Below are 24,072 nucleotides of genomic sequence, written 5' to 3' on the forward strand. Positions count from 1 at the left end.
CCCATGATTGCAAGCAATTTAAGAACCAGAAATGACATGGACTTTTTTTTTCTCTTGTAGGTGATCCTAAAACCTGGCAAAACAAGTGTCTTCCTGGAGATCCAAATTATCTTGTTGGAGCAAACTGTGTTTCTGTCCTGATTGACCACTTTTAATCCTTAAAATACACGAACTTGATTAAATAATGTGAAACTGGGTTAAACTTACTAAATCTAAATGGAACCACTCTATCAAGTAGTACCTTTTCCTGGAGTTGATCCTGCAGTGTGTTAGTCTTACGCGCTGTGTTTGGATGGGGGAGGCTGAGTGTCCGTGCCTGGGAACATGCTGCCCACTGCCCATTTGGGGCTGGTGCGGGCTGGAGGCTTAGAGATGTGATGCTTTGTAATGACTTTTGTACTTTTATATGGTCACTGCTTAACTTAACATTGATTTCCGTTAAAATACCAGCCAGTAAATGGGGTGCATTTGAGTTCTAGTCTTTCCAAAGTACACTGTTTCAGACTTCACTATGGCCCTGGCCTGCACACACATTTATTTTATTATGCATGAAGTAATATGCACACATTTTTAAAATGCACCTCGAATATATAACCAGTGTAGTGGATTTAACAGAAATGTACAGTAAGGGGAATTTGTGGTGTGTTGGTGGGGGGGGCGGGGTGCGGGTCAAGTGAAGACAATGACTTACTGTATACGAAAACTCACTTTTCTTAGGGAAGGACACCAAAGCATGAGACTGGTTCCGTGGCCTCTTCTGGATCTATAAATTAACCATATCACCACAGACATACTGACCAGCAGGAATGCCTTACCCTCATGTTTTTAATTGTTAGCTCATTCTGTCTGTGTATCACTAAGTTTTATGGCTTTGTGCGCATCTAGATACTGTATCATGAAAAAGATGGAGTAAATTGTGGATTTGGTGGTTTCAGAAATGTGTGATCACCCAGAAGAAAATAATGGTGTGATTTTGGGTGATTTTTTTTTTTTTTTTTTTGGCAAGAGGCAGTGGTTGTTTTTCTCTTAGCAATGCATTTGATAAATTTTGACGTTTTAAGGATGCTTGTACATAATGCGTGCATACCACTTTGTTCTTGGTTTGTAAATTAACTTTTATAAACTTTACCTTTTTTATACATAAACAAAACCGTTTCTTAAGGCTACCTTTGTATTCTCTCCTGTACCTCTTGAGCCTTGAACTTTGACTTCTGCAGCAATAAAGCAGCATTTCTATGACACACACAAGGTCATTTTTTAAGAAAAAAGAATGCACAGAGTTGTTACATTTTTAAGTGCTGCATTCAGAAGACACAGTTACTCAGAATTCTCTAGTTTGAATAAATTCTTGCAAAGTATCCCTACTGTAATTTGTGATACGATGCTGTGCCCTAAAGTGTATTTTTTTACTAATAGACAATTTATTATGGCACATCAGCACGATTTCTGTTTAGATAATACATCACTACATTCTGTTAATCATTAGGTGTGACTGGATTTCTTTTACAGTTATTAAAAACTCAAATTTCTAAATCTGCAGAATAAAACTTTTTAAAATAAGGTGCTTGTTTGGTCTGTTTGCCCACTGTCTCTAGTGTCCTGCAACTTCACAACCTAGTATAAAATCCTATAGACTGACAGTCATCACCTGCTGCTGTGTTGGGCCTTGTTTGGGTGGGGGGAATTCCCTGCAGCCTGGCAGAGGACAAGTCTACATGGGTGTTTATTCATATTCCTGAGGGCCAACTGGTATGTAATTTGTCTCCTCCCTTACAGTTTCCCAAAAACATAACATGGACATTTTCTGATGTTGCTATATTTTGGGGGAGATAAAGTAAATTAAGGTATAATTTGCCTCTGTAATTGCTTTTGTGCCAGTACCATACTGTCTTGATTACTATAGCTTTGTAGTACAGTATCAAGTCAGGAGCCTGATTTCCTTCAGCTCTCATTTTCCTTCTCAAGATTGCTTTGGCTATTTGGGGTCTTTTGTGTTTCCATACAGATTGTAAAATTTTCTGTTCTAGTTCTGTGAAAGATGCCATTGGTAATTTGATAGGAATAGCATCGAATCTGTAGATTGCTTTGGGTGGTATACACATTTGTCTTTGACTCCTTTCATCAGTGTCTTACAAGTTTTCTGCATACAGGTCTTTTGCCTCCTTTTGTTTTTTCAGTTGCTCAGTGGTATCCGACTCTTTGTGACCCCATGTAGATTTATTCCTGGGTATTTTGTTCTTTTTGTTGCAGTGGTAAATGAGATGCTTTCCTTAATTTCTCTTCCTTTTCTTTTGTTGTTTGTATATCGGAATGGTACTGATACAAAAGCAAATACAGACAAACCGAACAGTGCAGAAAGCCCAGAGATAAACCCATGCACCTATGGTCATCTATGTATGATACCTCCTATAGTAATGAAAATAAAAATAAACAAATGGGACCTAATTAAACACAGCTTTTGCACAGCCAAAGGAAACTATAAACAAGGTGAAAAGACAACCCTCAGAATGGGAGAAAATAATAGCAAATCAAATAACTGACAAAGGATTAATCTCCAAAATATACAAAGCAGCTCATGCAACTCAGTATCAGAAAAATAACCCAGTCAAGAAGTGGGCAAAAGACCTAAACAAAGAAGACATACAGATGGCTAATAAAACAATGAGCAATATTGAGAATCTTCTCATGTATTAGATGCACATAAAAACTGTAGTGAAGTATATCAGCTCACACCAGTCAGAACAGCCATCATCAAAAAATCTACAAACAAATGCTGGAGAGAATGTGGAGAAAAGAGAGCCCTCTTGCAGCCTTCAGGGGAATGCAAACTGATAACAGCCACTCTGGAGATTCCTTAGAAAAACTAGGGATAAAACTACCATATGGACAGCACAATCCCACAAATGGACATTTACGCCTGAGGAAAACCATAACTGAAAAAGCTGTATGTACCCCAAGATTCACTGCAGCACTATTTTCAATAGCCAGGACATGGAAGCAACCTGGATGTCCATCAACAAATGAATGCATAAAGAGATTGTGGTACATGTACATATTATGGAATATTAGTTCTAAAATAGAATGAGGTTGGGTTATTTGTAGAGATGTGGATGGACCTAGAGTCTGTCTTACAGAGTGAAGTAAGAGGAAAATATATTAATGCTTATATGTGCAATTTTTAAAAATTGGTTCCGATGAACCTATTTGAAAGAACAGAATGGACATGTGGACATGGTGGAAGGGGAGGGTGGGACAAGTTGGGAGATTAGTATTGACACATATACACTACTGTGTGTAAAAGAGCTAGCTAGTGGGAATGCTGGATAGCACAGGGAGCTCAGCTTGGTGCTCTGTGATGACCTAGAAGGGATGGGTGGGAGGGAGGTCCAAGAGGAAGGGGATGTATGTATATACAGAGCTAATCCACTTCATTGTACAGCAGAAACTAGCAAAATAAAGCAATTATATTCCAACACAAAAGAACACCACCAAAAGCAAAGAATGAAAAGAAATAAGGACAGTATAAAAGACCTCAGGGACAATATTAAGCAAGGCAACATCCATATTACAGGGGTTCAGGAAGGAGAAGAGAGAAAAAGAGCCAGAGAAAATACATGAAGAGATACTAACTGAAAGATGCTAACTGAAAACTTCCCTAACATGGAAAAAGAGATACTCAAGTCCAGGTAGTGCAGAGTCCCATACTGAATAAATCCAAGGAGGAACATGCCATGACACATATTAATCAAACTGACAGAAAAACAAAGCATTAAAAGCAAGAAAAGAAAGACAAATACATAAAGAATCCCCATAAGGTTGTCAGCTGATTTTTCAGGGGCAATTGCAGACCAGACGTATGTGGCACATTATATTTAAAGTCATGAAAAAACCTACAACCAAGAATACCCAGCAAGGCACTCAAATGAAAAGCTTTATGGACAAGCAAAAGCTAAGAGAATTCAGCAGCATCAAATCAGCTTTATAACAAATGCTATCAGAACTTGTCTAAGTGGAAAAGAAAACCTGTAACTACAAACTAGAAAATTACAAGTGGGAAAGCTCACTGATAAATGCAATCAAATGATAAATGTAGGAAATCATCCATACACAAATATGGTATCAAAACCAGCAATTGTAAGAAAAGTAGAGTAAAAATGCAGGATGTTGGAAACACATTGGAAATAAAGAGATCAGCAACTTAAACCAATCTTGTTCATATATAGACTGCTATACCAAAACCTCATGCTTATCATAAACCAAGTATCTACAATAGATGCACACACACAAAGGAAAAAGCAATTGAGACAGAATGCTAAAGATGTTCATCAAATCAAAAAGAAGAGAGCAAAACAGGAAGGGAAGTAAAAAGACCTGCAAAATCAAATCTGAAAGAATAAAACTGCAATAAGAACATACACACTGATAACTACCTTAAATGTATATGGATTAAATGCTCCAATCAAAAGACACAGACTGGCTGGATACAAATAACAAGACTCCTATATATGCTGTCTTTAAGAGACCCACTTCAGATAAAGGGACACATATAGGCTGAAAGTAAAGGGATGGAAAAGGGTATTCCATGCTAGTGGAAATCAAAAGAAAGCTGGAGTAGCAATAGTTACAACAGACAAAATAGACTTTAAAATGAAGACTTGATTATAAGACACAAAGAAGGGCACTACATAATGATCAAGGGATCAATCCAAGAAAACATAACAATTGTAAATACATATGCCCCTAACACAGGAGCACCTCAGTATCAATATATAAGGCAAATGCTAATAGCCATAAAAGAAGAAAGTGAAAGCCACACAATAATAGTAGGGGACTTTACCACCCCACTGTTATCACCAGACAGATCACCCAGACAGAAAATCAATAAGGAAACACAGGCCTTAAATGACTCAGACCAGACGGACTTGACATTTATAGAGCATTCCATCTAAAAGCAGCAGACTACACATTCTTCTCAAGCACATACGTAACATTCTCCAGCATAGGTCATATGATGGGCCACAAAGCCAGCCTCAGTAAATTTAAGAAAACAGAAATCCTATCAAGCATCTTTTCTGACAATGCCATAAGATTAGAAATCGAGCATAAGAAGAAAAATGTGAAAAAGAATTACGTGGAGGCTAAACAATATGTCACTAAACAACAGATCACTAAAGAAATCAAATAGGGAACAAAAAAATTACCTACAAAGAAATGAAAACAAAAGCATAACTATCCAAAACCAATGGAAAGAAGCAAAAGCTGTTCTAAGAGGAAAGTTACAGCAATACAATCTTACCTCAGGAAACAAGAAATATCTCAAGTAATCTAACCTCACACGTAAAGCAACTAGAGGAACAAACAAAACCCAATATAGTAGAAGGAAGGAAATAATAAACAGCAGAGCAGAAATAGAGACAAATTAACAACAAAACTAAAAGCTGGTTCTCTGAAAAGAAAAAATAGAAGAATTTTCAGCCAGATGCTTCCTGTTAAAAAAAGGGAGAGGGCTCAAATCAATAAAATTAGAATGAAAAAAGTTTACAATGGATACCACAGAAATACAAAGGTTTATAAGAGACTATATGCCAATAAATGGACAACTTAGGAAAAAACTGACAAATTCTTAGAAATGTATACACTTCTAAGACTGAACCGGGAAGAAACAGAAAACAGGAACAAACCAATCTTAAGTACCTGTGATTGAAAAACTCTCAACAAACAAAAGTCCAGGACCAGATGGCTTCCTAGGTAAACTCTATCAAACATTGAGAGAAGAGCTAACACTTATCCTTTTGAAACTATTCCAAAAAACTGCAGAGAAAGAATCAATGTGAAATTCATTCTATGAGACAGCCACCACTCTGATACCAAAACCAGCAAAGACACCATAAAAATTATAGACTAATACCACTGAAGAACATAAATGTAAAAATCCTCAACAAAATAACAGCAAACTGAATCCAGTAAGACATTAAAAGGATCATCATACACCATGATGCACTGGGATTTATTCCAGGGATGCAAGGTTTTTCAGTATCTGCAAATCAATCTGTGTGATAGAACACATAACCAAACTGAAGAATAAAAACCATATGATCATTGCAGTAGATGCAGAAAAGGCTTTTAACAAAATTTAACACCCATTTATGAAAAAAACTTGAGAAAGTGGGTATAGAGGGAACTTAAGACAATAAAAAAGGCATATATTTCAAACCCACAACTAATTATACTCAATGGTGAAAAATTGAAAGCATTCCCTCTAAGATCAGGAACAAGTCAAGGATGTCCACTCTAGCCAGTTTTATTCAACATAGTTTTGGTAGTCCTAGCCTCAGCAATCAGAAGAAATAAAAGGAATTCACACTGGAAAAGAAGTAGTAAAACTGTCATTGTTTGTAGATGACATTTGCAAGCAATTGGACCAAATGATTAATCTCCAAAATACATGAACAACTAATGCAAGGTCAATATTTTAAAAAATGGACAGAAGATCTAAATAGACATATCTCCAAAGAAGACATACAGATGGCTAATAAACACATGAAAATATGCTCAACATTGCTCATTTTTAGAGAAATCAAAACTATAATAAAGTATATGAGGTATCACTTTATACTGGTCAGAATGGCCATCATCAAAATATCTATAAGCAACAAATGCTGGAATGGATGTAGAAAAAAGGGAACCTTCTTACACTGTAGGCAGGAATGTAAATTGGTACAGCCACTATGGAGAACAGTATGCAGATTCCTTATAAAACTAGGAATAAAACTACCATATGACCCTGAAATCCCACTCCTGGGCATATGTCTGGAAAAAAGTATAATTCGAAAAGATACATGCGCCCCTGTGTTTGCAGCAGCACTATTTACAACAGCCAAGACATGGAAGCAATCTAAGTGTCCATCAACAGAAGAATGGACATTGAAGAGGTGGTATGTGTAAGAGCCAGACATTCCTGGAGTGTGAAGTCAAGTAGGCCTTAGAAAGCATTACTGCCAAGCTAGTGGAGGTGACGGAACTCCAGTTGAACTATTTCAAATCTTAAAAGATGCTACTGCTGAAGTGCTGCACTCAATATACCAGCAAATTTGGAAAACTAAGCAATGGCCACAGGACTGGAAAAGGTCAGTTTTCATCCCAATGCCAAAGAAAGGCAGTGCTGGAGAATGTTCAGACTACCGCACAACTATGCTCATTTCACATGCTAACAAAGTAACACTCAAAATCCTTCAAGCCGGGCTTCAATAGTACCTGAGCTGAGAACTTCCAAATGTTCAAGCTGGATTTAGAAAAGGCAGACGAAGCAGAGATCAAACTGCCAACATCTGCTGTATCATAGAAAAAGCAAGAGAATTCCAGAAAAACATCTGCTTCATTGACTATGCTAAAGCCTTTGACTGTGTGGATCACAACAAACTGTGGAAAATTCTTTAAGAGATGGGAATACCAGACCACCTGACCTGCCTCCTGAGAAACCTGTATGCAGGTCAAGAAGCAACAGTTAGAACCAGACGTGGAACAATATACTGGTTCCAAATTGAGAAAGAAGTACGTCAAAGCTGTATATTGTCACCCTGCTTATTTAACTTATATGCAGAGGACATCATGCGAAATGCTGGGCTGGATGAAGCACAGCTGGAATCAAGATTGCCAGGAGAAATACCAATAACCTCAGATACGAAGATGACACCACCCTTATGGCAGAAAGTGAAGAACAGCTAAAGAGCCTCTTGATGAAAGTGAAAGAGGCGAGTGAAAAAGTTGGCTTAAAACTCAACATTCAAAAAATGAAGATCATGACATCCAGCCCCATCACTTCATGGCAAATAGAAGGGGAAACAATGGAAACAGTGACAGACTTTAATTTTGGGGGTTCCAAAATCACTGCAGATGGTGACTGCAGCCATGAAATTAAAAGACGCTTGCTCCTTGGAAGAAATGCTATCACAAACCTAGACAGTGTATTAAAAAGCATAGACATCACACTGCCAGCAGAGATCTGTATAGTGGAAACTACGGTTTTTCTAGTAGTCATGTATGGATGTGACAACAGGACCATAAAGAAGGCTGAGTGCGAAAGAAATGCTTTTGAATTGTGCTGGACAAGACTCTTGAGAGTCCTTTGGACTGACTGCAAGTGGGAGCCAACTCACTGGAAAAGACCCTGATGCTAGGAAAAATTGAGAGCAGAAGGGGATGACAGAGGATGAGATAGTTGGATGGCATCATTGAGTCAGTGGACATGAGTTTCAGCAGATTCCAGGAGAGAGTGAAGGACAGGGAAGCCTGGTGTCCTGCAGTCCAAAAGGTTACAGAGCTGGACATGACTGAGTGACTGAACAACAACATATTTATATATATATAAATATATATATAAAGGAATATTACTCAGCCATTAAAAATAATGAAATAATGCCATGTGCAGTAAAATGGATGGGCCTAGAGATAATCATACTGAGTGAGGTAAGTCAGAGAAAGACAATTACCATACGCTATCACTTATATGTGGAATCTAAAAAAAAGTTACAAAATAAATTATTTTAAAAACAGAAACAGACTCACACACTTTGGAAGCAAACCTATGGTTACCAAAGTGAAAAGGGAGTGAGGGATAAATTACTAGTTTGGTATTAACATATACACACTGCTATATGTAAAACAGATCATCAAAAGAGACCTACTGTATAGGACAGGGAACTCTTACTCAATATTCTGTAATAAACTATATGGGAAAAGAATGTGAAAAGAATGGATATATGTGTGTATATATATAACAATCACTCTGCTGTCCACCTTAAAATAACACAGCATTGTAAATACACTACACTCAAATATAAAAAAAAGAATGACTAAAATTTTTCTTCCACATAGTTGTTCTCTGTCATCTATTTTTGCTTCCTAATTATCTCCTATTATAAAGTGTAAATAAAAACAGACTTATCTACTATTCTCTGGGAAAAAATCTTTAATCACTCCCATGGAAACCCCCTGAGCAAATATACCACATTGGAGGTTATGCGTTCAACATATAAACTGACAGGGAAGGAGAAGACACACAGACACTCAGATTATTTTTTCTGAGTCATCTGAACACAGGTTACAGGTGTGATGCGTATTTTCTGAGCACAAACTATTCTGCATAACTGCAGTACACTTACCAACCTCAGAAAACATGTAAAATAATCAATTTTGGTCTATTTCACTGAATTTTCTCTATCAGCTGTTTTCCATTGAATGGGTTTCTGCTCTAGTTTTTATTCTTTCCTTCTCCTTAGCTGGGTTCAGTTTGTTCTTTTTGGGCCTTTGAAGATAGAGGTTCATCAGTTTGAGGTCTTTTCTAATATAAGCATTTAAAAACTATAAATTCCCTCTATACAGGGCTTTAGCTTTATTCCTTAAATTTTTATATGTTGTATTGTATTTACATTCAGTTGATTTAACCAGTCCATCCTAAAGGAGATCAGTCCTGGGTGTTCATTGGAAGGACTGATGCTGAAGCTGAAACCCCAATACTTTGGCCACCTGATGCAAAAAGCTGACTCATTTGAAAAGACCGTGATGCTAGGAAAGATTGAGGGCAGGAGGAGAAGGGGACGACAGAGGATGAGATGGCTGGATGGCATCACTGACTAAATGGACACGAGTTTGCATAAACTCCAGGAGTTGGTGATGGACAGGGAGGACTGGTATGCTGTGGTTCATGGCATCGCAGAGTCAGACACGACTGAGCGACTGAACTGACTGAAAATATTTTCTAATTTTCCATGATTTAACCCCAGAGTTATTTAAAAGTGTATTCTTTTTTATTTCAAAAAAAATTTTTTACTGAAGTATAGTTGATTTACAATATTGTGCCAACCTCTACTGTATAGCAAAGTGACTCATATAACTTATATCCAGGTGTCATCTTTAACTTCTAAATATCTGGGGCTTTCCCCAATCACTTTGTTTTACTGATTTCTAACTTAATCCCATTCTGGACTTGGGAATGGTCAAAGATCATTTGGGAATGACCAAAGAACATTTTGTGTGATTTGAACTTAACTTTTTTGAGTCTTATTTTATGGTCTCTCTGGCTTCCATGTTGCCTCAAATGGTAAAGAATCTGCCTGTAATTCAGGAGACCTGGGTTCGATCCCTGGGTGGGGAAGATCCCCTGGAGGAGGGAATGGCTATCCACTCCAGTATTCTTGCCAGGAGAATCCCATGGACAGAGGAGCCTGGTGGGCTACAGTCCATGGGTCACAAAGAGTCAGACACGACTGAGCAACTAACGCTTTCAGGGGCTTCCCTGGTGGCTCACACAGTAAAGAGTCTGCCTGCATGCAGGGGACCTGGGATCATTCCCTGGGTGAGGAGGAGATCCCCTGGAGAAGGGAATGGCAACCCACTCCAGTATTCTTGCCTGGAAAATCCCATGGACAGAGGGGCCTGGCAGACTACAGCCCATGGAGTCACGTAGAGTCAGACATGACTGAGCGACTTCACTTTCAGTTTCCAGTACTGCCAGGAGAATCCTGTGGACAGAGGAGCCTGGTGGGCGACAGTCCATGAGGTCGTAAAGAGTCGAATATACTGAAAAACTAACACTAGCACAAGGGCATTATGAAATGTCCTTCTTTGTCTTTAGCAATATTATTTGGTCTGAAAATCTGTTTTGACCAACATTATTAGTATAGCCACTCCAACTGTCTTCTGCTTGCTATCTGTGTGACATCTCTTGTTCCATCCTTTTACTTTGAACCTATTTGTGTCTTTGAATCCAAAGGGCATGTCTCACAGAAAGCATATAGTTGGATCCTACTTTTTCTGAGGGGGGTGGGAGGAGCTGTGCCAGGTCTTTGGCGCTGTGAACGGGCCCCTCACTGTGGCACCGGGGCACCCTCTAGTCGAGGTGTGCAGACGGCTGCTGCGGTGAAGCACGGGCTCTGGGGCATGTGGGCTCCCTCACTGCAGCACACGGGCTTCTCTCTAGTTCTGTCTAGTTGAGCAGAACTTAGAACTAAAAAAACCCTAATCTTTGCTCTACTTCTTTCTCCTTATTTTCTGTGTAATTCTTTTTTTCTACTTCCTTGATGTGTAAAGATTAGTTGTTTTCTTTGGAAACTCATTTTTTTTAATGTGAGCACATAAGAAAGCCTTCCTCAGCGATCAATGCAAAGAAATAGAGGAAAACAACAGAATGGGAAAGACTAGAGATCCCTTCAAGAAAATTAGAGATATCAAGGGAACATTTCAGGAAAAGATGGGTTCAATAAAGGACAGAAATGGTATGGACCTAACAGAAGCAGAAGCTATTAAGAAGAGGTGGCAAGAATACACAGAAGAACTGTACAAAAAAGATCTTCATGATCCAGATAATCACAATGGTGTAATCACTCACCTAGAGCCAGACATCCTGGAATGTGAAGTCAAGTGGGCCTTAGGAAGCATCACTATGAGCAGAGCTAGTGGAGGTGATGGAATTCCAGTTGAGCTATTTCAAATCCTGAAAGATGATGCTGTGAAAGTGCTGCACTCAATATGCCAGCAAATTTGGGAAACTCAGCAATGGTCACGGGACTGGAAAAGGTCAGTTTTCATTCCAATCCCTAAGAAATGCAATGCCAAAGAATGCTCAAACTACCGCACAATTGCACTCATCTCACACGCTAGTAAAGTAATGCTCAAAATTCTCCAAGCCAGGCTTCAGTAATACATGAACCGAGAACTTCCAGATGTTCAAGCTGGTTTTAGAAAAGGCAGAGGAACCAGATTTCAAATTGCCAATATCCGCTGGATCATCAAAAAAGCAAGAGAGTTCCAGAAAAACATCTATTTCTGCTTTATTGACTACACCAAAGCCTTCGACTGTGTGGATCACAATAAACTGTGGAAAATTCTGAAGGAGATGGGAATACCAGACCACCTGACCCGCCTCTTGAGAAACCTGTATGCAAGTCAGGAAGCAACAGTTAGAACTGGACATGGAACAACAGACTGGTTCCAAATAGGGAAAGGAGTACGTCAAGGCTGTATATTGTCACCCTGCTTATTTAACTTCTATGCAGAGTACATCATGAGAAACGCTGGGCTGGAAGAAGCACAAGCTGGAATCAAGATTGCTGGGAGAAATATCAATAACCTCAGATATGCAGATGACACCACCCTTATGGCAGAGAGTGAAGAGGAACTGAAAAAGAGGAACTGAAAAGCCTCTTGATCAAAGTGAAAGAGGAGAGTGAAAAAGTTGGCTTAAAGCTTAACATTCAGAAAACTAAGACCATGGCATCTGGTCCCATCACCTCACGGGAAATAGATGGGGAGACAGTGGAAACAGTGTCAGACTTTGTATTTTTGGGCTCCAAAATCACTGCAGATGGTGACTGCAGCCATGAAATTAAGATGCTTACTCCTTGGAAGGAAAGTTATGACCAACCTAGACAGCATATTAAAAAGCAGAGACATTACTTTGCCAACAAAGGTCCATCTGGTCAAGGCTATGGTTTTTCCAGTAGTCAGGTATGGATGTGAGAGTTGGACTGTGAAGAAAGCTGAGCACTGAAAAATTGATGCTTTTGAACTGTGGTGTTGAAGAAGACTCTTGAGAATCCCTCGGACTGCAAGGAGATCGAACCAGTCCATCCTAAAGGAGATCAGTCCTGGGTGTTCATTGGACGGACTGATGGTGAAGCTCAAACTACAGTACTTTGGCCACCTCATGCGAAGAGCTGACTCATTGGAAAAGACCCTGATGCTGGGAGGTACTGGGGGCAGGAGGAGAAGGGGACGACAGAGGATGAGATGGCTGGATGGCATCATCGACTCGACGGGCATGAGTTTGAGTAAACTCCAGGAATTGGTGATGGACAGGGAGGCCTGGCATGCTGCGACTCATGGGGTCGCAAAGAGTCGGACACGACTGAGCGACTGAACTGACTGAAGCACATAAGAATTACTTGTGATGTACTCTCTAAATTGTGGTATTTTACATTTTTATTTCTCTCAAAAACTAATTTCTTTCATTTTTATTTTCACCCATTGGTTATTCAGGAGTGTGTTGTTTTAATTTCCATGTATTTATAAAATGTTACCATTTTTCTCCTACTGAATTCTAGTTCCATATCATTGTAGGTAGAAAGCAATCATGGGATCTTAATTTTAAATGTGTTAAGGTTGGCTTTGTGGCTCAAGAATGATATATCCTAGGGATGGTTTTTCTGCCCTTAAGAAGAATGTGTTTTCTGGTGTCTTTAGATGAAATGTTCTGTGTATATCCATTAGGTCTACTTTTCAAAAATCTTTTAAAAATAATTTTTAAATTTTATTTATTTTTGACTGGGCTGGGTCTTCGTTGCTGAGAAGGCTTTCTCTAGTTGCAGCAAGCAGGGGCTGCTAACATAGTTAGAGACTAGAAAACAAGAGTTAAAAATCAAGCTAAGAGTTGGTGTTTTAAAAAATAAAGCAAACTGATAAACTTTTAGTTAGACTAACAAAGGGGAAAAAAGGAGAAATCAAAATATCTGGTAAATGAGAGAGGAGACAAAGAAATACAAGGGACCATAAAAGCCAGGCTCCTCTGTCCATGGGACTCTTCAGGCAAGAATACAGAGTGGGCTCCCATGCCCTCCTCCAGAGGATTGTCTCACCCCAAGGACTGAACCCGTGTCTCTTCTGTCTCCTGCACTGGCAGGTGGGTTCTTTAATACTAGTGCCACCTGAAACCCATATTTTAACAATTACCAAGAAATTAGATAAGTTATAATAAATAAATTCCCAGAATTGGTAGGCATGATACCTACCAAGACTGAATCATGAATAGAAAATCTGAATAGATCAATAATAAATCAATACATTGAAACAATAAAAACAAACTTCCTGACAAAGAAATGCCCCAACCCAGAAGGATTCACTGGCAAATTCTACCAAACATTAAAAATAATCAACACCCAACATTCTCAAACTCTTCCCAAAAAACTGAGGAGCTCTTTTTGATGACAGAATTACTCTGACACCAAAGTGAGATAAGGAACACTACAAGAAAAGAAATCTATAGGTTGATATGTCTGAAGACTATAAATGCAAAAAGTCTCAGCAAAAGTCTAACCAAATGTAAGAGCAAATTAAAAAGTATATACACCATAATCAAGTGGAATTTCTCTCTATCATGGAAGGATGACAATATTTATCTATCTGAATCTAAACCTATCTATTGATGAGAGTGATACACAATGGTAGCAGAAGAATAAATACATGATCCTTTCAATAGATGCAGAAAAACAATGGTATAGAATGAAATACAAATACATGATCTTCTCAATAGATGCAGAAAAAGCAACTAACAAAACTCAATACCTTCTTCTGACAAAAGCTTTCAAGAAAGCGGGAATGGAAGGAGCATACCTCAAGATAAGACAATATAATACACACCTACAAGTAACCTTGTAATAGTGGTGAAAAACTGAAAGCTTTTTCTTTTAAAATCAGGAACAAGATATGGGTGTTCACACTCACCAGTCTAAATAAAGACCGTAATGAAGTCTGAGTTAGAGTAATCTGACATGAAAATAGGATACAGAAAGGCATCCAAAAGAGAGAGGAAGAAGTAAAATTTTATTTTCAGAAAATATGATCTTATATATGACTCCCCACCAAACAGCAAAAAATATATAAAATATCTGGTACTTTCCAAAATATAAAAAAACTGGCACAGCTCAATAATTTTAAAAAAAGCAATCCTGCTAAAAAAATGGGTTGGGGAGAAATCTAAATGTTTGTTTGTTTTCCAAAATAGATGGCCATAAGAATGGCCAATAGGCACATGAAAAGATACTCAACATTACTAATAATTAGTGAAATGCAAATTAAACCCACAATGAGATAATACCTCACACCAGTCAGAATGGCTATTATCAAAAGGACAAGAAATGTTAACTGTTGACAAGAATGTGGATAACAGAGTCCAAGCACGCTGCTGGTGGGAATGTAAAATGGTACAGCCACTGTGGAGAGCAGCATGAAAAGTCCTCAAAGAGTTATAAGTAGAACTACCACACAATCCTGCAATTGCACGTTTGGGTATTTATCTGAAAAAAGAGACTCATGTGCATGTTCATTACAGCATTATAGTAAGTCCCTACATATGAGCCCTCAGGTTGAGAGCTTTCAGAGATGCGAATGTGCATTCACATGTCCAATGACATAAGTCAGTTCATGTCTGGGGTACACTGTCAAGTACAGCTGGTTAAGTCCATGTGTACTTCACTGTATAGTCCTGTATAGTGGACACTGGTCCAGCATCTTTATTTCAAGCCCAGGATGTCTGGAAGCAAGGGTAAAAGCAGCAGTGATGTAGCTGGTACTGCTAAGAAGTGCCAAGGGATAATGACAGAAACAAAAATAAAAATAAGAGTGAAGCAAGGCAAAAATATATAGATATCATTCATTTTTATAAACTGTTCAACTACTGGCACTATTCTAAAGAACAAGAACATGATCACAGAACATGTGGATTTTTCTGTACCAATGATGTCAACAATAATATGTAAAAATTATGGAAAAGTTAAGGAGGAGATGGAGAAATTCCTCACTGTGTGCTTGCATAATCTGCATCAGTGTCGAGCTGAGCTCATCTTAGTGCTGATCCAAGAGAAAGCTAAAAGCCAGTATGAATATCTGAAGAGGAAACATGGTGAAGAATCAGAGGGTGCATCCTTTAACGCCAGCCATGGCTGATTTCATGGGTTCAAGGCTAGAACCATCATCAACCTTCAAGACGTAAAAGTAGGTGTTGACCATGGAATATTAGTCAGCCATTAAAAAGAATTCATTTGAATCATTTCTAATGAGACGGATGAAACTGGAGCCCCTTATACAGAGTGAAGTAAGCCAGAAAGATAAAGACCAATACAGTATGCTAACACATATATATGGAATTTAGAAAGATGGTAATGATAACCTTATATGCAAAACAGAAAAAGAGACACAGATGTACAGAACAGACTTTTGGACTCTGTGGGAGAAGGCAAGGGTGGGATGTTTTGAGAGAACAGCATCGAAACATGTATATTATCTAGGATGAAACAGATCACCAGCCCAGGTTGGATGCATGAGACAAGTGCTCGGGCCTGGTGCATGGGAAGACCCAGAGGGATCGGGTAGAGAGGGAGGTGGAAGGGGGGATCGGGATGGGGAATACATGTAAATCCATGGCTGATTCATGTCAATGTATGACAAAAACCACTACAATATTGTAAAGTAATTAGCCTCCAACTAATAAAAATAAATGGGGGAAAAAAAAAAGTAGGTGTTGAGGCAGCAAGTTCAGATACAGCAGCTGCCCAGGAATTTTCTGAAATGCGTCAAGAAATGTCTGACAAAGCGGCGCATTTACCATAGAGATTTTTAATGTGAATGAGACAGGACTGTACTGGAAGAGGATGCCAGACTGAAGTTACACCAGTAAGGAGAAAAAGTTGATGTCAGACTATAAAGTAGCAAAGGACAGGCTGACCTCTGTTTGGTGGCAGTGCTTCTGGCAATGTGAAGCTGAAGCCTCTCTCAATTTACCATTCAGAGAGCCCAGAAGCCCTTAAGAACATAGTCAAGGGCTCTCTTCTTGTTGTGTGGAAGAGTAACCCCAAAGCCTGGGTTACACAGGCCACTTCCCAGGACTGGTTTTTCCACCACTTTATCCGGGAGGTGGAGAAGGATTTCCCATTCAACATTCTTTTACTACTCAACAATGCTCCAGGCTACCCACCATTCAAGGACAACTTTCATCCCAGTGTCAAAGTAATGCATCTGCTACTGAATACTATCACTACATTGCTCATCAAACCTATAGACCAGGGAGTTATATCGACTTTCAAGAAATATTATTAACATCACATTTTTCATCAGGTAGCAAAGATGAGTGATGAAACAGGAACAATGCTGCGACAATTCTGTAAGGACTATAGAAGGAAATGGCAACCCACTCCAGTGTTCTTGCCTGGAGAATCCCAGGGACGGGAGAGCTGGTGGGCTGCCGTCTATGGGGTCGCACGGAGTTGGACATGACTGAAGTGACTTAGCAGCAGCAGCATAACAACCACAAGGCCATAAAAAACAATGACTTCGCTTGAAGTGAGGTTATGGCTGGCAACATGAATAGGGTTTGGGAGAACCTTTGCTGACAGCTTGTTTGTGATACTGTGAATTTGAAAAGGCTGATGAAGAGTCCAAAGAGATCTTCAGCAACTCAGTGACCCTCAGTGAGAAGTTGGAGCTGGATCTGCAAAAGGCCAACTTCACCGACCTCCTTGCTGTGCAACATGAGTGGCTCATGAAGACCTGATGGAACTGGAGTCCCAGAGAAAGGATGAAGAGAGACAAGAGGAAGAAGTAGCTGAAGAACCAAAGAGATTCACCACACAGGAAATGGCCAGGAGATTTTCTTTGAGGAAGCACTGTTAGTTTTTGAGGCCCAGGACCGAATGTAGAATGGTACACAAGGGCTGCAGCAGCCGACAGGATGCAATCCAGCCCGACTGTGTCATCGTGATGAGGAAAAGGGGCTTCTACCCAGACATCGAACGAGTATTTTTTCAACATGTAGACAGAACTGAATCCAGCAAGGAACCAGAACCTGAGCCTTCAACAACAGGCATGAGTGACATTGCAGCTTGCCCTCCATCTCATACTGCTGATGATCCTTCAGCTCTACCACCTCCTACCTCCCACCTCCTCTCCTTCTTCCAGTCAGTATCTCTTCTTGCCTGTTCACTCGATGCCAGCCCCTGTATGCCAGCTGTTGTTCTGTACTACTGTAATTTTCAAAGTACTGTATACTGTATGATGAAAACTTTTACTTTTTGTGGTTTTTTAAATGTGTTTTTGTGTGAAAAGTATTATAAACCTTTTGCAGTGTGTATGTGAAAAGTATTATAAACCTTTTGCAGTACAGTACCATATAGCTGCTTGTGTTAGTTGGGTACCCAGGCTAACTTTGTTGGACTGACAAACAAATTGGACTCATTTGTGCATAGGGGACTTACTTTTATTTATAATAGCCATGATATGGAAACAACGTAAGCAGCACTGATAGGTGATATCTATACACACACACACACAGACACACAAAGTAAGCAGCACTGATACTGGTATCTGTACACACATATATAAGAAGATATATGTGTGTATCAATATGTAAGTACACTTATATACATACATATATTGGTCAGCCATAGAAAAGAAATGAAAATAGAAATTTTCTGTTTTAGAATATTTACAGAAAATAATGAAATTTGTGACAACATGGATGGATCTTGGTATTATTAGTTTAAATGAGGTAAGTCAGAGAAGGACAAACACTATATAATTTCACTACACATGCAACCAAAAACACAAAACAGAACTCATAGATAGTTGTCAGAGAGGAATGGTGGTAGGGGGTTGTCAAATGGGTAAAGGGGGAAAAGAGAAACAAATTTCTAGTTATAAAATAATGGACATAAAATGTACAGCAAGGTGACTGTAGTAAAAATTACCACATTGCCAATTTGGAAGTAACTAAGAAACTAAATGGGAAAAGTTCTCAATAAAAAATTAATTTTTTAAGTTTATATGGTGACCCATGGAAACTAGACTAATTATGGCGATTGCTTTGAAATATACACAAATGTTGAATCATTGTGTTGCATTCCTGAAATTAATTTTATATGTCAATTATATTTCAATTAATGAAACACTTTATAACATGCCAAAACAGAGATACCACACATAAATTCCCTTATTTGAGATAATTATAGAGGGGGGAAAAGTTCAAAAATGAAATATCTGCCCAAAAATATTAAAACTAAAAGACATAGATTAAAAATAAAATGAAATTGAATAAAACCAAATGATCATTTAAATAGATGCAGAAAAAGCTTTTGACAAAAGTGAACATCCATATATAAGAAAACATCTCTAGAAAGTAAGCAAAAAGGGAACCTACCTCAACATAATAAAGGCCATATACAAGAAACCTCAGCTAACATCATACTCAGTGGTGAACAACTGAAAGCATTTCCTCAAAGATCAGGAACAAGATAAGGCTGTCCACTCCTACTACCTTTATAGTTTTGGAAGTCCTAGCTATGGCCATCAGGAAAGAAAAAGAAGTAAAAGGAATCTACATTGGAAAAGAAGAAAACTTGTTACTGTTTGCAGGTGACATGACACTATATATAGAAAATATTATACTAGAGATGCTACAAGCAAACTACTAGAGCTCATCAATGAATATGCTAAAGTTTCAAGTTACAAAATTATTACAGTGAAATCTGTTGCATTTCTATATACTAACAATAAAAGATAAGAAATAAAAGTTCAAGAAACAATCCCATTTACCACAGGAACAAAAAGAATAAAATACCTAGGAATAAACCTACCTAAGGAAACAAAACACCTGTACTCCAAAAACTATAAGATGCTAATGAAAGAAATCAAAGATGACACAAATGGAAAAGATATGATATTCTTGTTGGAAGAATCAATATTGTGAAAATCACTATACTACCCAATGCAATCCAGTGATTCAATGCAATCCCTATCAGATTATGAACAGCACTATACACAACAATAAGGACAGAAATTTTAAAATCTGTATGGAGACAGAGAAGACCCTGAAAAGCCAAAGCCATCTTGAGAAAGAAAACAGAGCTGGAGGAATCAAGCTTGCTGACTTCGGACTGTACTACAGAGCTACAATCATTGGGCTTCCCTGGTGGCTCAGTGGTAAAGAATGTGCCTGCCAATGCAGAAGAAACGGGTGCAATCCCTGGATGAGGAAGATCCCACATGCGGTAGAAAACCACCACCCAAGAACAGCAACTGCTGAACTGTGTTCTACAGTCAGGGAGTCATAGCTACTGAGCCCATGTGCTGCATCTACTGAAGCCTGAGCACCCTAAAGCCCACACCCCACAAGAGAAGCCATGGCAGAGAAGCCCATGCACCACGAGGAGAGAATAGCCCTTGCCTCAACTAGAGAGAAGCCCACACAGCAATGAAGACCCAGAAGAGCCAAAAATAAATTAAAATAATTTTCAAAAAAAGCTAGAGTCATTAAATTGTATGGTACTGGCACAAAAATAGAAATGTAGATCTGATGGGACAGGACAGAAAGCCCAGGAACAAACCTACATACCTACGGTCAGTTAATCTAAGACAAAGGAGGCAAGAATATACGATGGTGGGAAGACAGTCTCTTCAGTAAATGTGCTGGGAAAACTGAACAGCTACATTCAAAAAATGAAATTAGATCACTCTTTAACACCATAAACAAAAATAAGCTCAAAATGGATCAAAGAACTCAATGTCAGACCAGACACTATAAAACTCCTAGAGGAAGACACAGGCAGAACACTCTCTGACATAAATTGCAGCAAGATCTTATTATATCTGACTCTCAGAATAATGGAAATAAAACAAAAAATAAACAAATGGGACCTAATTAAACTCAAAACCTTTTGTACAGCAAAGGAAACAATATACAAAACAAAAAGACAACCCAAAGATTAGGTGAAACTATTTGCAAATGTTGTGACCAGTAAGGGATTAGTCTCCAAAACTTACAAACAGCTTATGAAGCTTAATATCATCAAAATGAACAACCCAATCAAAAAATGGGCAGAGACCTAAATAGACATTTTTCCAAGGAAGATACTCACATGGCCAAGAGGCACATGAAAAGATGTTCAAAATCGCTAACTGCTAGAGAAATGGAAATCGAAACTATCACGAGATTTATCATCTCACCTCAGTCAAAATGGCTATTATCAAAAGATCCACAGACAGACTTCTCTGGTGGCCCAGTGGTTAAGAATCCACCTGCCAATGCAAAGAAGATGCATTCAATCCCCGGTCCAGGAAGATCCTACATGCTGTGAGGCAACCAAGTTCGTGTACCACAACTACTGAGTCTGCGCTCTAGAGCCCCTTGCTGCTCAACAAGATTTAGCACCTCAACAAAGAGTAGCCCCAGCTCACTGCAACTAGAAAAAAGCCCACACAGCAATGAAGACCCAACACAAGCAAAAATAACTAATTAAATAATTTCTTAAAAATTCACAAACAATAAGTGCAGGAGAAGGTATAGAGAGAAGGGAACCCTCCAATACTATTGGTGGGAATTTAAATTGTACAGCCACTATTGAAAATAATATGGAGATTCCTAAAAAACCAAAAAATACAGAGCTACCATATTATCCTAAAAACCCACTCCTGGGCATATATCTGGAGAAAAACAAGATCCTGAAAAGACACATGCACCCCAGTGTTCACTGCAGCAGCGTTTACAATAGCCAAGACTTGGAAACAACCTAAATGTCCATCAGCAGAGGAATAGATGAAGAGAATGTGGTATATATGTACCTTGGAATATTACTCAGTTGTTAATAATGCCATTTGCAACAACATGGACTGACCTAGAGATTGTCATACTGAGTGAAATAAGTCAGACAGAGAAAGAGAAATTGTATTATACTATATGATATTGCTTATATGTGGATCTAAAAAGAATGATACAGGTAAACTTAATTTACAAAACAGAAAAAGACTCACAGACTCAGAGAAAGAACTTATGATTACCATGTGGGAAGGGCAGAGGGAAGGGATAAATAAGGAGTTTCAGATCCACATGTACATATTGCTATATTTAAAATGGATAACCAACTAACAACAAAAGATCAGGAAGAGATATAAAGGAAACAATCCTATTTACCACTGAAACAAAAAGAATAAAATAACTAGGAATAAACCTACCCAATGAAGCAAAAGACCTGTACTTAGAAAACTGTAAGACACTGAATGAAAGACATAAAAGGTGACACAAACAGCTGGAGAGATATACCACGTTCTTGGACTGGAAGAATCAATACTGTGAAAATGCCTATACTACCCAAAGCAATCTACAGGTTCAATGCAATCCCTATCAAATTACCAATGGCACTTTTCACAGAATTAGAACAAAAAATTTTACTATTTGAATAGAAACACAAAAGACCCCAAACAGCCAAAGCAATATTGAGAAAGAAAAATGGAGTTGGAGGAATCAGACTCACTGACTTCAAACTTACTACAAAGCTACCATTATTACAAAGATATTATGGTACTGATACAAAAACAGAAACATAGATCAATGGAACAGGATAGAGACCCTGGAGATAAACATATACACATATGGTCACTTACTCTATGACAAAAGAGTCAAGAATATACAGTGGATAAAAGACAGTCTCTTCAAAAGTGTGTGGGGAAAACTAGAGAGCTACATGTAAAACAATGAAATAAGAATATTCTCTAACACCATACACAGAAATAAACTAAAAAATGATTGAAGACCTAAATGTAAGGCCAGATTCTATAAAATTCTTACGAGGAAAATTCAGAAAGAACACTCTGACATAAATCACAGCAACATCTTTTATGACCAACTCCTAGAGTAAGAAAAATATTATAAAGACAGAAATAAACAAACGGTGCCTAATTAAACTTGAACTTTTGCAAAGCAAAGGAGACCATAAACAGGATGAAAAGAAAACCCAGAATGGGAGAAAATATTTACAAATGAAGCAACTGATAAGGGATTAACCTCCAAAATATACAAATAGCTCATGCAGCTCAAAAAAAAAAAACAAAACAAAAACAAACCAACCACCACCCAATCACAACATGGGTAGAAGACCTAAATAGACATTTCTCCAAGGAAGACATACAGATGGCTAAGAGGCACATGAAAAAATGCTTAGCATCACTAATTATGAGAGAAATGCAAGTCAAAACTGCAATGAATTATCACTTCACACCAATCAGAAAGGCCATCATCAAAAAGTCTACAAACAATAAACACTAGAGACAGTGTGGAGTAATGGGAACCCTCCTACACCACTGATAGGAAAGTAAACTGGTGCAGCCACTATGGAGAACAGTAGGAACATTCTTTAAAAAACTAAAAATAGAGCTACCATATGAACCATCAAACTCACTCCTAGGCATGTATCTGAAGAAAACTGTAATTTAAAAAGACACATGCACCCCCAATGTCTACTTCAGTACTATTTACGATAGTCAGGACATGGAAGCAACCTAAGTGTCCACTGACGAATGGATAAAGAAAATGTGATACATATATACAATGGAATATTACTCAGCCATAAAAAGAATAAAATCATGCCACTTGCAGTAACATGAATGAACTCAGAGTTTGTCATCAGTTCAGTTCAGTTGCTCGGTTGTCTCTGACTCTTGGCAACCTCATGGACTGCATGCAGCACACCAGGCTCCCCTGTCCATCACCAACTCCCAGAGCTTACTCAAACTCATGGCCACTGAGTCAATGATGCCATCCAACCATGTCATCCTCTATCGCCCCCTTCTCCTCCTGCCTTCAATCTTTCCCAGCATCAAGGTCTTTTCAAATGAGTCAGTTCTTTGCATCAGGTGGCCAAAGTATTCAGCTTCAGCAACAGTCCTTCCAATGAATATTCAGGACTGATTTTCTTTAGGGTGGACTGGTTGGATCTTCTTGCAGTCCAAGGGATTCTGAAGAGTCTTCTCCAACACCACAGTTCAAAAGCATCAATTCTTCAGTGCTCAGCTTTCTTTATAGTCCAACTCTCAGATCCATACATGACTACTGGAAAAACCATAGCTTTCACTAGATGAACCTTTGTTGACAAAGTAATGTCTCTGCTTTTTAATACGCTATCTAGGTTGGTCATAACTTTTCTTCCAAGGAGCAGCGTCTTTTAATTTCATGGCTGCAGTCACCATCTGCAGTGATTTTGGAGCACAAAAAAATAAAGTCTCTCACTGTTTCCATTGTTTCCCCATCTATTGGCCATGAAGTGATGGGACCGGATGCCAAGATCTTAATTTTCTGAATGTTGAGTTTTAAGCCAACTTTTTCACTCTCCTCCTTCACTTTCTTCAAGAGGCTCTTTATTTCTTTTTTGCTTTCTGCCATAAGTGTGGTGTCATCTGCATATCTGAGGCTATTGATATTTCTCCTGGCAATCTTGATTCCAGCTTGTACTTCATCCAGTCCAGCATTTCTCATGATGT

The 24,072-nt window shown here is 38.5% G+C and overlaps 1 protein-coding gene and 1 long non-coding RNA gene across 4 annotated transcripts in view; one reads left to right on the forward strand and one right to left on the reverse strand.

Annotated features, from left to right (window-relative positions):
* TJP1 (tight junction protein 1) overlaps nucleotides 1-1,560 on the forward strand; it is a 341,213-nt gene extending 339,653 nt beyond the window's left edge. For both annotated transcript variants that reach the window (XM_070477665.1, XM_070477664.1), the window contains one exon: nucleotides 61-1,560. In XM_070477665.1, coding sequence (XP_070333766.1) covers nucleotides 61-155 — 95 coding nt within the window. In that variant the 3' untranslated portion in view covers nucleotides 156-1,560. The remainder of the gene's footprint in view (nucleotides 1-60) is intronic.
* Nucleotides 1-24,072, reverse strand: part of LOC110124728 (uncharacterized) — a 41,650-nt gene that overhangs the window by 5,321 nt on the left and 12,257 nt on the right. The window lies entirely within an intron of this gene.

This window comes from Odocoileus virginianus, chromosome 16 (genome assembly GCF_023699985.2).
Source record: "Odocoileus virginianus isolate 20LAN1187 ecotype Illinois chromosome 16, Ovbor_1.2, whole genome shotgun sequence".
NCBI lineage: Eukaryota > Metazoa > Chordata > Mammalia > Artiodactyla > Cervidae > Odocoileus > Odocoileus virginianus.